Source organism: Spermophilus citellus (genome assembly GCF_964194105.1).
Source record: "Spermophilus citellus genome assembly, chromosome: 3".
Taxonomy (NCBI): Eukaryota; Metazoa; Chordata; class Mammalia; order Rodentia; family Sciuridae; genus Spermophilus; species Spermophilus citellus.
Window position 1 is genome coordinate 26,629,303 of NC_138184.1, and position 16,396 is coordinate 26,645,698.

At 36.6% G+C, this 16,396-nt stretch overlaps 1 protein-coding gene across 3 annotated transcripts in view; it reads right to left on the minus strand.

The window, feature by feature from the left end:
• Positions 1-16,396, minus strand: part of MLH1 (mutL homolog 1) — a 45,510-nt gene that overhangs the window by 27,329 nt on the left and 1,785 nt on the right. For 2 of the 3 annotated variants that reach the window (XR_014020751.1, XM_081283479.1), the window contains exons 2-9: positions 15,721-15,811; positions 13,192-13,290; positions 9,235-9,308; positions 7,246-7,318; positions 5,946-6,037; positions 3,980-4,022; positions 3,759-3,847; positions 1,779-1,891 (exon numbers count right to left, since the gene is read on the minus strand). Coding sequence is in view for 2 of the 3 variants with exons in the window: in XM_081283479.1 (XP_081139605.1) it covers positions 1,779-1,891; positions 3,759-3,847; positions 3,980-4,022; positions 5,946-6,037; positions 7,246-7,318; positions 9,235-9,308; positions 13,192-13,290; positions 15,721-15,811 (674 nt within the window). In the remaining variant the exon portion in view is untranslated. The remainder of the gene's footprint in view (positions 1-1,778; positions 1,892-3,758; positions 3,848-3,979; positions 4,023-5,945; positions 6,038-7,245; positions 7,319-9,234; positions 9,309-13,191; positions 13,291-15,720; positions 15,812-16,396) is intronic. The other variant, XM_081283480.1, reaches the window with a different exon arrangement.

Below are 16,396 nucleotides of genomic sequence, written 5' to 3' on the forward strand. Positions count from 1 at the left end.
TGTGAGTCTTACATGCACCCAGCTTTGTTTTCTATCAGGCTTCAATTGTTCCTCATGCAATAGGAAAAAACCTTGCTAATATATGAGTTTAACACAATCTGTCTATAAAAGGATTGACTCTCCCATCACTGTTTCTATATTGCTTTGAATAACTGCTGCAAAACATGCATACTTTGAGACATTTATTATTATTATTACTCCTATAAGTGGAAGAGGGAAATATAACATTTCTAACAGCAAAAAAAAACCCACAAAAATTATAAAGTTATCATGAAATACTTTAAAATAATAAAGGTAAACAAGCCATAAGAAAATGAACACATGGAAAGATGCATGTTATTTTGGATAGAAAACTGAGTCAGACTGTCTGGATTATGTGTTGTTTTTTCCTTATCAAAACCTTGTAACAGGGGCTGGGCTTGTGGCTCAGCGGTACAGTGCTTGTCTGGCATGTGTGAGGCCCTGAGTTTGATTCTCTGTGCAACATAAAGATAAATAAATAAAATAAAGTTATTTAAAAAAAACCCTTGTAACATACAATTAAGTTTACAAAAGCAGAACATAAAATAGTATTACTTAATAAGAATTACATAAACAATGTCAGCAGAAAGATAAGGATTGAAAAGGAATTTGGGAAAAATCAAATGCACTTAATTTTCTCTCTCATTTCTAGAACTCCTCTTTGTATCACAGATTTCATTCTTTTTTTTTAATTGATTGTTCAAAACATTACAGAGCTCATGATATATCATCTTTCATACATTTGACTCAATTGGGTTTTGAACTCCCATTTTTACCCCAAATACAGACTGCAGAATCACATCTGTTACACACTCACATTTTTACATAATGGCATATTAGTGACTGTTGTATTCTGCTACCATTCCTATCTCCTACTATCCCCCCTCCCCTCCCCTCCCCTCCCATCTTCCCTCTCTACCTCCTCTGCTGTTGTTCAATTCTCTCCCCTTTTTTTTTTTCCTCCCCCTTGCCCCTCACAACCTCTTATAATTTTGTGTATCACTGAAGGTCTCCTACCATTTCCATATGCTTTCCCTTCTCTCTCCCTTTCTCTTCCCCCATTCGTCTTTGTTTACTGTTAGTCTTTTCCTCATGCTCTTCCTTCCTGTTCTGTTCTTAGTTGCTCTCTTTATATCAAAGAAGACATTTGGCATTTGTTTTTTAGGGCTTGGCTAGCTTCACTTAGCATAATCTGCTCTATGCCATCCATTTCCCTGCAAATTCTATGATTTTGTCATTTCTTAGTGCTGCATAATACCCCATTGACAGATTTCATTCTTTAAAAAGAAAAATCTTAATGTTATTAAAACTTGGTATTTTTACTGCCATTACAGTAAAAGTTATATTAACTTTTAAGTTACAGTAACTTTTACTGTAATGGCAGTAAAAATAGCTAAGGTGTCTGTTTCTGTCTTTGTCTCACTCCCAGTGTGTTCTATTGTGTAATATCAAACAACAGCCCTTGATCTAGGGCATGCTGTAGAGGCTTCACTTCCAGAGGGTAAGGTGCTGGATTATAGGGCCTGTGATGCTTTCTCCCAAGACCCTCTTATAAGCAAGAACCAGACCATGACAGCAATAAGCACGAATGAGAGGGCCAAGCACTGATTTAGGATAAAAAGTATAAATGCTTTCTAATTAAACAAATTTTGGCACAGGGTTCCCCACACATAATCAAACCTCTGAGTTAGGAATTTTGCAGGGTTCCATAAAATTCTCTGTGAACATACATCCCCACGTAGTTCTTTTTCACTTACGGTTGATGAAGAGTAAGAAAATGCACTTCTTCACTGAGTAGTTTGCATTGGATATGTAGCCATTCATTTTGAAAGCTAGGGTTTTATCCTCACACCCAACTTCTATCAGTTCTCTGGTTAGAAAAGATAAATTTTGAGGCCTCTGAAAACACTGGAAAACTCAAACATTATAAAATAATCAGAATTCGAAAACACACAGCTTCTTCCCATAAACTAACCCAGCCAAATGAGGACCTCAGAGACTTGGTTCATTGAGGTCCTCTGGACCTACCCATCCATCTGTCCATTCACGCATCCATACCTACACACATCACCCACCCAACACACAGTCAGTGTTGTGAAGCACTTAGTCTATACATCAGGGACTGCTCTAATTGCTGGGGTATAAAGATGGGGGCAAGCTCTGAGACCTTGTTTTGCTGAAAGTTTTATGCATCTTAGTAACTAAATCCCAGAGTTAAAATTCCAGGAACTTATTTCTGCTTAACAACTTACTGTAAAGCTTGGTACCACAATGGAGCTCCAATGTGTTGTTCCCCAGATTGTGTTTATTGGGGAGGGTAAGTTGATTTGAAAGACTGGTTCTTGGATATGCCACACTTATCTCTGCCTGAAGGCCTTCCCTAGGACTGAACCTTCTGCCTGGAGGGCTAACTTACTGGCAGTTAATTAATTCCTATTTATTCTTCACATCTCAAGGAATACTTCTTCAAAGATCCTTCTCTGACTATCTGACCCAAGATTTTTCCATTATGTCCTGAATTTTTAATTGAGGCAACAAGCACAATCTGCTTACGAATGACATAATAGTCTCATGTGTCTTTCCACCTGGAGAGTTCTAAGAGGGCAAGAATTGTTTCTGTTTTGTTTACTACTGTATCCCCACCATATATTCTAGCCCAGCACCAGGGGAATAGCTGGCACTCACTAAGGATTTGCTGGTTGGACAGCATAGTGTTTCCTGTACACACTGAACCTATAAACCATTTCTTCCCAAAATGTCTTAAGAGGCTGGTGTTCTGGAAACCTGCTTTGGAAAATGCTGCTCTGTGGGATTTCTAATCTCTTATAGTCTCTAGGAATTTCCCTAATTATGAGTTTTAAAATTTAGTCAATAATCTAAAAAGTTATACTGTAACAGAGCTCTCTCTGTTCTGGGAACACAGTTTAAAAATAGTAACTCATTTATACTTAATTAGAAAGAAAAGGGTAAAAAGAATGAATAACTTGTCTTTCAAAGTAGAAATCTGGTATTTGGACAACTGCTGCTGCTTTTAAGATTTCTGGGAAAAGTGAACCAGGGGCTGTCAGATTCTCCATGCATCTATGCATCCACAGCACCTCCTGCATGTGTGGAGTATGGAAGGGTTTCAGTATTCTTCCCCTCAGATTATAACATGGCCAATCTGGACTTTCTGAATACCTGAGATTCACTGAGAAGTCTACAATGGCAATGGTGGTCTTTACAAGCAGATGGGAGCACCAGGAAGAATCTGCAACACAAGTTAGCTCTCCTCTTAGGCTTTCCTGACAATGCAGATTTGGTGACACTTGAAAACAAGTCTTTAAGGGCAGGAAATATTTTATTCATGTTTACACTTAACTTCTAGCCTGGAATGTGGGAGGAGATTAATAAATATTGAATAATAAATAAATGGAATTCTAAAGTAAGTTCAAGGAAAAGAGGAAGCAGTAAAAAATGACAGAATTCTACTATGCTATGAATATCCTAAACACGAAGACCAGGAGAGAACACACTGATTTCAGTCATAGCATCTAAGAGGCAACGCATACCCTGGAAATGTCAATTACATGAAATAATAATTCTATTAGCAAACTTGAAGCATAAAGACAAGCCTGTATATTTGACTAAAGCAAACTCTTAAGTCAGGTGCAATCTTGAGATTAATAAATAATGTGACTTGATGGAAAACTAAGATAAGAAATATAAAAGACTTTTTATATATGTTATCAACGTACCGACTAACAGCATTTCCAAAGATGGAGCGAATATTGTCCACAGTTGTGGCACTGGCTAGTGTTCTGACGTCAGCTACTGTCTCGCCTTGCTAATAAACAAATAGAAGACACAATGACTTACTCTCTCATAGTTGTAACCAAAACATTATCTCCACAGGCAAACTATTGAAAATTCCCTTTTGTTATAATACAAAACCATCCCTCATAATTCAAGAACTTACTTTTTTAACTGAGAAGCTAATGCCTGAATTGTGTATTGCATACCTGGAAATAAAAACAAAATAAATGATAAGCAAAAACTAGCAGAATACAAAGCCAGGCACAGTGGCTCACACTTGTTATCCCAGCGGGAGGCTGAGGCAAGAAGATTGAGAGTTCAAAGTCAGCCTCAGCAAAGTGAGGTACTAAGCAACTCAATGAGTCCCTGTATTTAAATAAAATACAAAAAAGGGCTGAGGTTTTGTCTCAGTGGTTGAGTGCCCCTGAGTTCAATCCCCGGTACCAAAAAAAAAAAAAAAAAAAAAAAAAAAAAAAGGCAGAATACAAAATAGATGTTAGAGCCCCTCTAGTTAAGTAAACCAGCTAAATCAGTAGAGCTAAAGGAGAGAAGCAAACACACACAAACAAAAATATCTCAATACATCCTATTTTACCCTCAGAAAAATAAACCAGCAGAGACCTTAAAGAGATCTCAATGCTAAAATGGGACTAAATCAAACAAAATACAGGGTTCCTTTCTGTTTTTATAAGTTGCTGACTGGACTCAAGGATCTTTCAACACAGTCTCTTCTTTACTTGCAGTTTTATTTTCATAGTGTCCAGAAGGGCCTGGGGAGCCTCCAAAATATCTTTAAAAGCTAACTTTAAACCCTGAACACTTTTATTCTCTCTCAGATCCCTCAATAGACCCTCCTTCCAGGCTTCTCCCCTGCCCCTAGATCCTGTTCCAGTATCTCCCAGCCTTTGCTTGGTTGGCCATTACTTATTACTCCTCTCTCTATACTCCCTATGAACTGAAATACTGAATCTAGCACAATGCATTTAAGTTAAAAAAAAATTCACTTTATCACACCTAGAACCCAAACTCCCAACTTCCTTTATTTTCAGGAGATAATGAATATTCTGACACTGATTTATAAATTTAAAGGGGGAACAAAAAAAATAGAGAGCTTGTTTGGAGGTTCTAGCAGGGAGTACAGCTACTCATATACCCTTGATCTAAGAACATCCTCTTCTATTGGGGAAGGTTATGCTCTTCCACTAAGCATGCAGCTTTGGGAGATTTGCACATTGGAGTGGAGAGGGAGAAAGGGGACACTTGCATAGCCAGCCATATCAGCCAAATCAACTCTCGACGATCAACAGGTCACAGATGTTGCAGCCAGATCGTCCTCACATCCAAGAAACTTAATGTATAAATCTGTACCAGTTTTTTATCGGGCAAAAGTCTAATTCACTTTAGGTTTCTTTAGAAATACTGAAAAATAATTAACATACCTATTACAATGCAAGATCATGTGGGTTTGGAAAGCCCATGCTGGAGCTATCTGTAGCAGCAGATTAAGTCAGTCAAGATCATAATGTTGCTTTCACCTACCCTGAATTCCCTCTTTTACTTCTGGTAACAGTCTCTAAGCTTCCCTTGGGAAATCACCTCTATCCTATTCCCATTCCACCTGATGCACTCTCAGAAAGACTACCAATCAAGAAGTGTTCATTCCATAGTCATGGGTGCAGCTCATATGACCCAAGTTATGCCAATTTCAGATATACTCTCCAGGAAACAAGATACTCAAGCAGGGTCAGGAAAAGAATAAAAACAACTGAAACAGAATTATAATGCTAAAATCCTGAAGGCACCCTGCTTTTTGTCATCTCCAAGAAGCAGCTGTCCACACCTTTTTCCGCTTCTAGTCTTCCAATACATTTATGTTCAACTCAAGGAAGCTAAGGTCAGTTTGTTTTGGTTGCCACCAAAGCAGCCTTACTGATATAATAAAGACCAATTGTTCTTTGCTGAGGAGATGAGAAAAAGCTCAGAATTGGTGACTAAGCTTTGATCAGAACAATACGTACGCTAGTATTGCTGTTTACTATTTAGCTCAGCAATGGTTTTCAATTTGCAAGCACCAAAACATTCCTTTGATGAAATATCTCAGAGACCTTCTCCCACATTTTCGACTGTACCTGCCAACAACTTCCAAAATTTTTCCATACTCTTCACTTGGATTTTTTAAAGCTTTTCTCCTTGTGGTTATGTTGTAAAAAAGATCCTCCACCTGAACAGAAGATTGATTTTTCTTGTAAATTTATAGAAGAACATGGAAAGAAAGGCTCACATTGTTCACTTAAACCTGAGTTTTAAAGTAGTGAATCCAAAGATATTTACTAACAATATACCTATAAGAATTGATTGGGGAAGTAGGCAACACTGACAAAGGAATTGAAGAATATTTTTTTCTGCCTCTCACATTCATTCACTGATTTCTCAACTATGAGAGCTATCTGTATGTTAGCCTTTTTGCTTTGCTTTTTTTTTTTTTTTTTTTTAAATTTGTGGTGCTGGGGATCAAACCAGAGCCTTGTGCATGCTAGACAAGCACTCTATCACTGAGCTATATCCCTGGCTCTAGGCTCTTTGCTTTCTACTCAAAATATGAATACAAATTTTAAAGTGTAGTCTTACTCAGGAGAAATCATAATTTAGGGGGTCATACATGTAAATTTATAAAAAATGACAATATCACATGGCATTTAAAGATATTTTTCAAACTAAGGATAATCACAAAATTTCCAAGATCATTTGGACTTTCTGGAAATCATGCTGTAGTCACCCTGTCAAGGCTCCTTGTTATCATGCACTAAGAAGTATACCACATTCATTTATGCCTACTGCCTGCTTCATCATGCCCAGGAGTTAAAATGTTAGAATGACCTTCAAGGAGATGTGCTCTAGTTGGGATTTGTGGTGCAGGAAAGAGTGTGTAACATGACAGCAGATGTTTTGTGGGGTCAGAAAATGGAAAGAGACTAACCAAGGCGTTCTAGAAATAAGGCAGCATGATGGACTTCCTCCTGACTAATGATATAGTCATATGATCTACCAAATGCAATTTGAGGTAGCTGTGCACATATTCTTTGTTCCATTTAATAGATGAGTAAACTTGTTAAGTGACTTGCCTCTAGATACAACCATTGACTGATCAGGCTGGGACTCCAAATCATGTTGTCTGAAGCCAACCTTAATGTTTTTTCAATTCTAACTACCCTGCCACTGATTTTTGCCATCCCAACTCCTTACAAAAGATAAAAGGGTGGGAAGGCTGCCATGCCACAAAACCCAAGAATCATTTTTCTTACTTACAGGGTGATATCTTTGGTCTTCTATTAACTAGCAAAAATTAATTTGATTATTAGCCTAAAAACTCTAAGACATTTATTTTTCATTATTTATACAAAGCTCTTTTTCAACAATTTACATTCTTACCGTGATCTGAGTCCCTTGATTGCCGGCACATGGTTTAGGAGGAGCTTTCAGCTTTCCATCGGAGTAAGTTGCTCTAATCAGAAAACATGCAAGATTATTAATATCTAATAGAAAATGAGATACTCAGCAGAATAGAATAGACATTATGATTGCTATATGTATATAGGTGACTCTATGACCAGTGTGATTCTGCAATCTGTACAATCAGAAAAGTGAGATACCCCAATGATTCAAATGTATGAATTGCCAAGATCATTGTAATGTCCTGTGTAGCTAATAAAAAAATAAATAAAAAAAAAGAAAATGAGATACTTATCCAAACTGTAAAAAAATTATACCAACAGATTAAAATACAGTCACATTATATATTCTCTTTATTACTTACTTTTTCTATTACTTTCATATTAATTCTAACCAAATTAAAATTTAAAAAATGGTCCCTGTTCGAGTAAATTTTGATTTTTTTTTAGCTGCTAAATTCTGAGCTACTATAGTTTTGCCATTGCCTAAGATAATAGTAAACGTCTGATACAATTCTGCAATCACTGACTGAGGAGCAACCATGTACCAAGCCTATGGAAGCACTGATGATAAAGAAAGGTCTTAGTAAACACTTGCCCTAGAGAGGGGACAGTTTTACCTAAAGGACAGAAGAATGTGCTAAGTGAGCCATATGGCCTGGATGGGAGTGAGGGCTGGAAAAAGCATCAAAGACGAGAGGACAGTTCACCTGGGCTTCAGGGAGGAAGGTTTCAGGTGCAGAAACCAAGAGAGACCATCTAAGAAGGGAAAAACAAACAAAAGCATAGAGGCTTCTGAATACATGGCAGCTCGGAATGTGTCTCAAGAAGAGGCTGGAAGGGCAGACTAAAAACACACTGGGAAGGTACTGGTTGCCAAGATGATGACTCCAGATTTCATGCGGTTACAAAAGGGGAGACACTAGAGATCCTAGGCAGGGGAAAACATGATCCCAGAGGTCAAGAATTAATTTGGGACACATTAATTCGTAATGATCTCCAAGTTTTTTATATGATTCAAATCATACCAGTTCACCCAGATGCTGGGGCAATTATAATTCATACTTAGTCAACTCCCCTAGCTTACACGCTGTATACTCTGAAGTGCTCATTACTTTGCACATTTGTCTGCTGAAGAAGACTAAGAAAAGGATATAGAATGAAATAAAAACACACTGCTCAATCTCCTACTTCATCAAAAGGGAAAGGTTATCTAAATTGCCTCTTTCATTCTGTATTAACCTGTGATAACAACCAGCACTTTGATGACATATTTAAAGAGAGGATACAACATTAAAACAATAACATAATCATTAGAACTTGAAATTTTTTATTTTGATTGACAAATAATCTGTATTTCTAATTTTCAAAAAAAAATTTGGCATGAATTGGGTACTCCTGTCTTCATCTAGTAAATAGCTAGGGCTTATAAAAACAAAGTGCAATTTTGATTCCCTGAATTCCATTTTGTTCTGTTCCAAGGCCATTCATCAGCCTCTAGAAGTTGTGTCAGCAGAACAGCCAGCAAGCAGCCACTCATGGGAAGGCAAGACAGTCCAGGAACATAAGGATAGCATGAGCTGGTGGCTCAGGAGCCAGCAAAGGTACTATGAGCCTTCAGCATCCCAGTCACAGCCCTGTAATCAGCCCCAAATGATATCCTACTAAAGGATAAAGAAGCAGAATTAACATCAGCAACCACCATTTACTCAGAATATTTATAGGTAAGATACACACCTTGCTGGACACTTGTAATATGTTACATTTTATATTTTAAGAATCCAAGAAGTAAGAATATCATCTAGTAATCATCCCTGTGGATTATCAATTTATCAATAGAGAGGAAAGAAAACTTACCCAAGATCTCAGCCAAAAAAAGACCACGCTTGGTATATAGTTATGATTACTCTGAGATCCAGGCAAAAAGTACAAGATGAACATACAGGAGTAAAATAAGTCAGCACTATACCTGTATGCACACTTTCCATCAGCTGTCTTGGTTGTAATAGTAACATGAGCCACATGGCTTATGCTGGCCAATGCCTAGGAAAGAAAAGGAAATAGAATGAGATAATAACACACTGCTCAATCTCCCACCTCATCAAAAGGGAAAGCTTATCTAGATTGCCTCTTTCATTCTGTATTCACCTGTGATAACAACCAGCACTTTGATGACATATTTAAAGAGAGGATATAAAATTGAATCAGTAACATAATCACTAGAATATGAAAATATATTTCTTCAAAAATCTAAAAGAAAACCCATCAAAGCATTAATGTGCTAACAACAATTATATTCAGGTGGTAGAACTATAGCCATTGTATTAGTTAGCTTTCTATTACTACAGAACAAATATGTGAAATAAACAACTTATAAAGAGAAAAGTCTTTTTTTTTTTAAAGAGAGAGTGAGAATGTGTGTGTGTGAGAGAGAGAGAGAGAGAGAGAGAGAGAGAGAGAGAGAGAATTTTTTAATATTTATTTTTTAGTTTTCGGCGGACACAACATCTTTGTTTGTATGTGGTGCTGAGGATCAAACCCGGGCCGCACGCATGCCAGGCGAGTGCGCTACCGCTTGAGCCACATCCCCAGCCCAAGAGAAAAGTCTTACTGTGGCTCAGTTAGAGACTTACTCCATGGTGAGTTAGCCTCTGTGCTTTTGAGTCTATAGCAAGGCACAATAATGGTGAAGAGCATGGGTGGGGATAGGGGAAGCAAAGTCACTCACCTCATGGCTGTGGAATGCCAAAAGAAATGAAGGAGAGGAAGGGGCCCATTACCTCCTTAAAGGGCACACCCCCAATGATCTGAAGACCTCCTACTAGGCCCACCTCTTAAAGTTTTCAATAATGCCAAGCTGGGGACAAGACCTTAACACATTGTCTTTTGAAGACCCAAGGCCTCATGCATGCTAGGAAAGCATGCTACCACTAAGTCATACCTGTAACCCCTTCAATAAATTTTAAAACTTGCCTTCAGAAATGGATAATGAAATCACTCCAAATAGATGATGCTATAAATTGTTACTCAAAACTTGGGAGGGGGGTACCAGGGTTTGAACTCACAGGCATTTGATCACGAAGCCACATCCCCAGCCCTATTTTGTATTTTATTTAGAGACAGGGTCTCAGTGAGTTGTTTATTACCTCACTTTTGCCAAGGCCAGCTCTGAATTCACAATCTTCCTGCCTCAGCCTCCTGAGCTGCTAGGATTATAGGTGTGCCGCGCCACTGTGCCCAGCAAAGCTATTTTTTTAATAAGCAATTACATGTTTATAAATATAAAATTTAAACAATACAATTAAATCAAAATATATTTTAGAAACCCATGACCATTTCTTTCCCCTTATAACTCAGACTGGTTTCCTGGTCCTTTGAGATCTGAATCTCTTCACAAGGACAACATAGTATATAAAGATGCCACCCAGAAACTGTGCTATAATGGGGTCTTCATAACAGCTTCTACACACTTGAAGGAGGTTCAATTCATTAAAAGGAACATAGCTCTACTTGGCAGGCTGAGGCAGGAAGATCACCTACATTCAGGAGTTTGTGACTAGCCTGGGCAAAAATAAAAAAAAAACAAAAAAAGCAACATGGATCGGGCTCAGAGATTACTTTGTCAAGAATCCTTGGTTTATGTAATTTTCATCATTAAAAAAAGCAAATTATCTGGAGACCTATGTAAGGAAGAACATTACATATGTACAGTAGTACAGTACTACACAGCATGTGGAAGAGAGAGTGACACTACACATGGTCCAGCAGATGGTCTTGCTGCTTCAAAGAGGCATTGTTGCTGACAGGGAAACAGCAGACAGGAGCACAGATTGTGGAGTCAAGGGCCTGGTTCAGTTTCCCACTCTGTCACTTTCTAACTGCATGCCCTGACTACATTCTTCATCACTCTGTATACTTCTCCCTGTATAAAACAGGGCTTCTGAAAAAACTACTCTGTGGGGCTACTGTCAGAATTAAGAGTTAATACATACATCTGCTGAGAACCATGGCTGGCACAAAACCTCAATAAATCTTCCCTGTTTAACTGCAGTGAGAAAATAGCCCTGAAGATGTTTCACAGCTAGGGCAACGCTCCAGAGACCATGGGCTTGGAAACTGACCCAGGGAATTTCAAAGCCAGAATGAAACTGTGTTTCTGGAGCTTGACCTGAGGCAGCCTCGGGTCACTATCACTATGAGCACAAGGATGCTTGAGAATACTCTGGTTTGAAGTAAATAGAACAACATTACACAGATTAGATCAGAGACACTTTTTAATTTTTAAAAATTAAGTAAAAGTAATACATGCCCATAATGATAAAAAGTTCAGAAGCTACAGAAAGCCCTGAAATGAAAAGTAATAAGCTCCTTTCCTCTTCTCTACCTCCACTCTTGTTTTCCCAAAATAACTACTCATGAGAGTTTCTCTGGTTCTCTATAGCCTCCAGAAAGAAAATGACCAAGTAAGCTCCAAGTCTTCTGACCTCCAGAAGTACAGGATAATAAATTTGTGTTGTTTTATGCCACTAAGTTTGTGGTAATTTTGGGCAGCCAGCAATAAGAAAACACTATCAATTGTCTTAAAAGTATGTTTACTTTTACCCAGGAATGTTACTTCTATAAATTTATTCTAAGAAAATAACTAAACAAAATGCAGTATTTCATCAAAGCTTTACATTGGAAAAAACAGCACAGTCTTAATAGGAAGTCACTCAAACAACCTATACTATACATACATAATAAAATAATGTGTACCCATTAAAAATTATGTAGGCCTATACTTATTGGATGAAAAGGTATCCATAGGAATTAAGTTAAAAAATAGAGATCCCATTCAGTCTTAAAAATATTTTTGTCTATTTTCCATATCATACATTCCTATAATTTTACCAACATATAATTTAGAGTGTATCTTAAAAAACACAAGCTTAAATGAATCTCACGATATTTTATAACAAGAGACTTAATAATTTCTCCTTAATGCTATCAAATAGTTCAAATACATCTCAAATATGTCTCATTTTTTTTCCACACTTTGTTCACATTAGGATTCAATAAGCTCTAGTAAATGAAGTTGATTCATAAGGCCTTTTAAATCTCTCTTAATCTAGAGGTGATTGTTATCCTTCTCTACTATTGCTTGACTTCTATGTTTTTCCTATATTGCGACTTAGATACAAATATTGAGCAGATTCACTTTCATTCATATATATATGAATGAAATATATATATATAATATACATATTATATATATATATATATATATATATATATATAATATACATATTATATATATTAGTTGTAGTTGGACACAATACCTTTATTTGATTTTTTTATTTTTATGCAGTGCTGAGGATCGAACCCAGTGCCTCACAAGTGCTAGGCAAGTGCTCTACCACTGAGCCACAACCCCAGCCCCCAGATTCACTTTTTTGTTTCTTTCTTTTTTTGGTGGTCCTGAAGAGTGAACCCAGGACCTGACATGTTAGGCAAATGCATTACCACTCAGCTACACCCCCAATCTTCTTTAATTTTTGTATTTTGAGACAAGGTCTCACTACATTGCCCAAGCTATACTTATATTTGTAACCCTCTTGTCTCAGCCTCTCTAGTAGCTGTGATTCCAGGCATGCACTGCCACACCCAGCTCCACATTTCAGTTTTTGACAAGAAAACTTTATAAGTGGTTTTGGGTATTTCTATCAAGTGACACATAATATCTGGGGAGTTTATAGTAATATTGAATATTTATGAATAATTTTCAGTCCTGGAAACTAAATTTAATTAAGTTGGTTCAAATTTGCATATATTTAACAAGTAAAAAATACCAAATCTTATTACCTTTCATATTGAGAAATATATGCTGAAATGACAGCAGTGTCATCATGTGAGGATATTTTACACATTTCTTTAAACCTTAACTTACCTCACCCCGAAAGCCATAGGTAGAAATACTGGTTAAGTCCTCAAAGGTCTGCAGTTTACTTGTAGTGAACCTCTCACACATAATATCCAGATCTTCCTTCTAGAAATTAAAAAAAAAAAAAAAAAAGCAAATAATTATGTTATCCATTTTTCTAAATCTTCCTGAATTTCAATTTTATCAATTTAATTTAGAAATAAATTTCTCTTAGAAGCGTTTTTAAATTAGTGATGACTTCCTCACTTTGTATCCAGAATACCACATTGTCTTGGCGTTCCTACTTTCTTACTAGGCTGTTCCTTTTCAGTGTCATTTGCTCTTTCTACCTCCTACCCCTGGAGGAACACAGGATTTCATTTGTGGACCTCATCCTTATCTATACTCACTATCTTGATGATCTCATTCAGTCTCATAGCCTACTTTTTTAATTAGAAAAACTTTTAAATATCTACAACTTTTTAAATTGTAATAAAATACATGTTAACATAAAACTTTCATCTTAACCATTTTTAATTATCCAGTTCAGTGGTATTAAATACATTCACAGGGTTAAGCAACCATCTCCAGAACTTTTTCATCTTCCCCAAATTGAATCTCTGTACTCAATCATCAATAACTCTCCATTCTTCATCTTCCCCCAATCCCTGCAAACCACCATTCTACTTTGAGTTTAATGCATTTGACTATTCTAGAAACCTCATATAATAGAAATCACATATTTGTTCTTTTGTGACTGATTTATTTCACTTAACATAGTGTCTTTCAGGTTCATCCATATTGTAGCATTTGTCAAAATTTTATTCTTACTTAAGCCTAAATATCATCCCATCTTGTATATATGCATCACATCTTGTTTATCCATTCATCTGTTGATAGACACTTGAATTTTTACCAGTTAACTATCGTAAATAGTGCTGCAATGAACATGATTATACAAATATCTGTTCAAGTTCTTGCTTTCACTTTCTGTGTGTAACAGAAGTGGAATTGTTGAAACATATGGCAATTCTGTTTTATTTTTTGAGGAATCACCATACCACTTTTCAAAGTGGCTACACTATTTTACATTTCCATCAGCAATCCACAAGGAGTCCAATTTCTCTACCTTCTTGCCAATAATTTTATTATTATTTTGATAACAGTCATCCTAATAATGGGTGTGATGTGGTATCTCACTGTGGCTTGTATTTGCATTTCCTTCTCACTAATGCTGAGCACCTTTTTAGGTGAGTCTTATGCCTTTTTTAAAAAAATATCTTTTTAGTTGTAGTTGAACACAATACCTTTGTTTTATTTATTTATTTATTTATTTATTTATTTATTTATTTATTTATTTATATGTGGTGCTGAGGATCAAACCCAGCACCTTGCACGTGCTAGGTGAACGTACTACTGCTGAGCCACAACCCCAGCCCCTAGTCTTATGTTCTTTAACAGTATCAAAATGCAGACAACTCCCAAATTTTTACCTGCAAACTATACACTGCATTTCAGACCCTCACACAAAGAAAAATCTTAAATTTAATGTGCGCCAAAATGAACTTTCCATCTTCCCCAAACCTGTTTCTTCCATAATCTTTCCCATTCAGTAAATGGCAATTTTTTTCACCATTTATGCAGGCCAAAACCAAATTCAATCCTGATTTTTCCTCTCACACCCAACATCACAAATTCTGAGAGCTTTGCCTTCATAATTAACTCAGGATCACATTGCTTCTTATATCTCTTCTACAGCCAAATTGATCCAAGGCACTAATATACCCTCCTGAATTGTTGCAAGAACCTCCTCCTTGTCCCTGCCCTGTCTTTCTGCAGTCTATTTTCCCACATGGCAAACAAAGAACTTTTTATAAAACCACCAAATCATATAACAGTTTGCTTAAAACCCTCTAGTAGTATCCTACCACAGTCACTAAAAAAGCCAAAGATTTTACTATGTACCACAAAGTCCAGCATGTTCTCTCTCTGATCTCATCTCCTTGCTCAACCTGCTTTAGACACACTTGCTTCCTTCTGGGTCCTTAAACATGCCAGGCATTCTTCATCTCATGATCTTTGTCTTTTCTGTTCTTTCTGCCCAGAAGATTTATCCTTTGAATAATTTCATGATTTATTCCTTGATCTCTACCACATCTCTCCTTAAATATCATATCCATACTAAAGCCTTCCTGAATTATTTAAGTTGCATTCCTACCCACTCCCTCATTTTCTTTCCTTTGCTTTAGTTTTCTCTATAATACTTAATGCCATATGACATACTATTTATTTTACCTGCTTGTTTCTCATTACTATAATGGAAATACCCATTGCAGTATGAGAAAGGATTTTTGTCTATTTTATTCACTGCTGTATCCACTGAACAATATACAACACAAAATAGAACACATAATTATTGTTTGTATTGAATTCTTCAGCCAAAAATTTCCAATTACAAAAGCCTAAAGTTTCCAGTAAGGGGAAAGGTTCTGCATTTTCCTGCAGAGATATGACATGAAGCACACAAACATCCTGCTTTTTTGAGGTTTTACTTACCCTGATTCCAGTGCCATTGTCTTGGATCTGAATCAACTTCAGACCTCCCTCTTTAACAACCACTTGAATACTCGAGGATTTTGCATCTAAACTGGCAAATCAAACAGAAAATAGATTATCAGTCTGCAACTACTCTATTGCATGCATGTATTTTAATATATGTCAAGCAATAGAAATGAACTCTAAATAAATACAAGAGTGCTTGAGTGATGTGTTTTTCATTTGTTTTACACACTCCATGTCTACATCATATGAATTTACATATTGTGTAAGATAAAAAGAAGAACAACATCATTTCTAATAGGTCATTCATCACTATTTCTATTCTTTTAGGGGAAAAAAGTTAAATTCAGAAGTAGGAACTTTCAGCAAACGCATCTTTCTCTCTTCTCAACTAATTTTACTATCAATTTTATCCAGATTTCTAAGTGACTCTAATGTCATTTTTAAAAATTCTAAATGTTTTTCTCCATTATCCCTTCTCTTTAAGAAAATATAGTCAGGTGTGATGGCACATAATCCCTCCTCCTTTGGAAGTTAAGGCAGAGGGGTCATAAGTTTGAAGCCAGCCTGGGTTACTAGGGAGACCCTTTCTCAAAAAAGGTTAGGGATGTAGCTCAGTAGCAGGGTGCCTCTGAGTTCAATCTCCAGTACCACCAAAAACAAAACAAAGAAA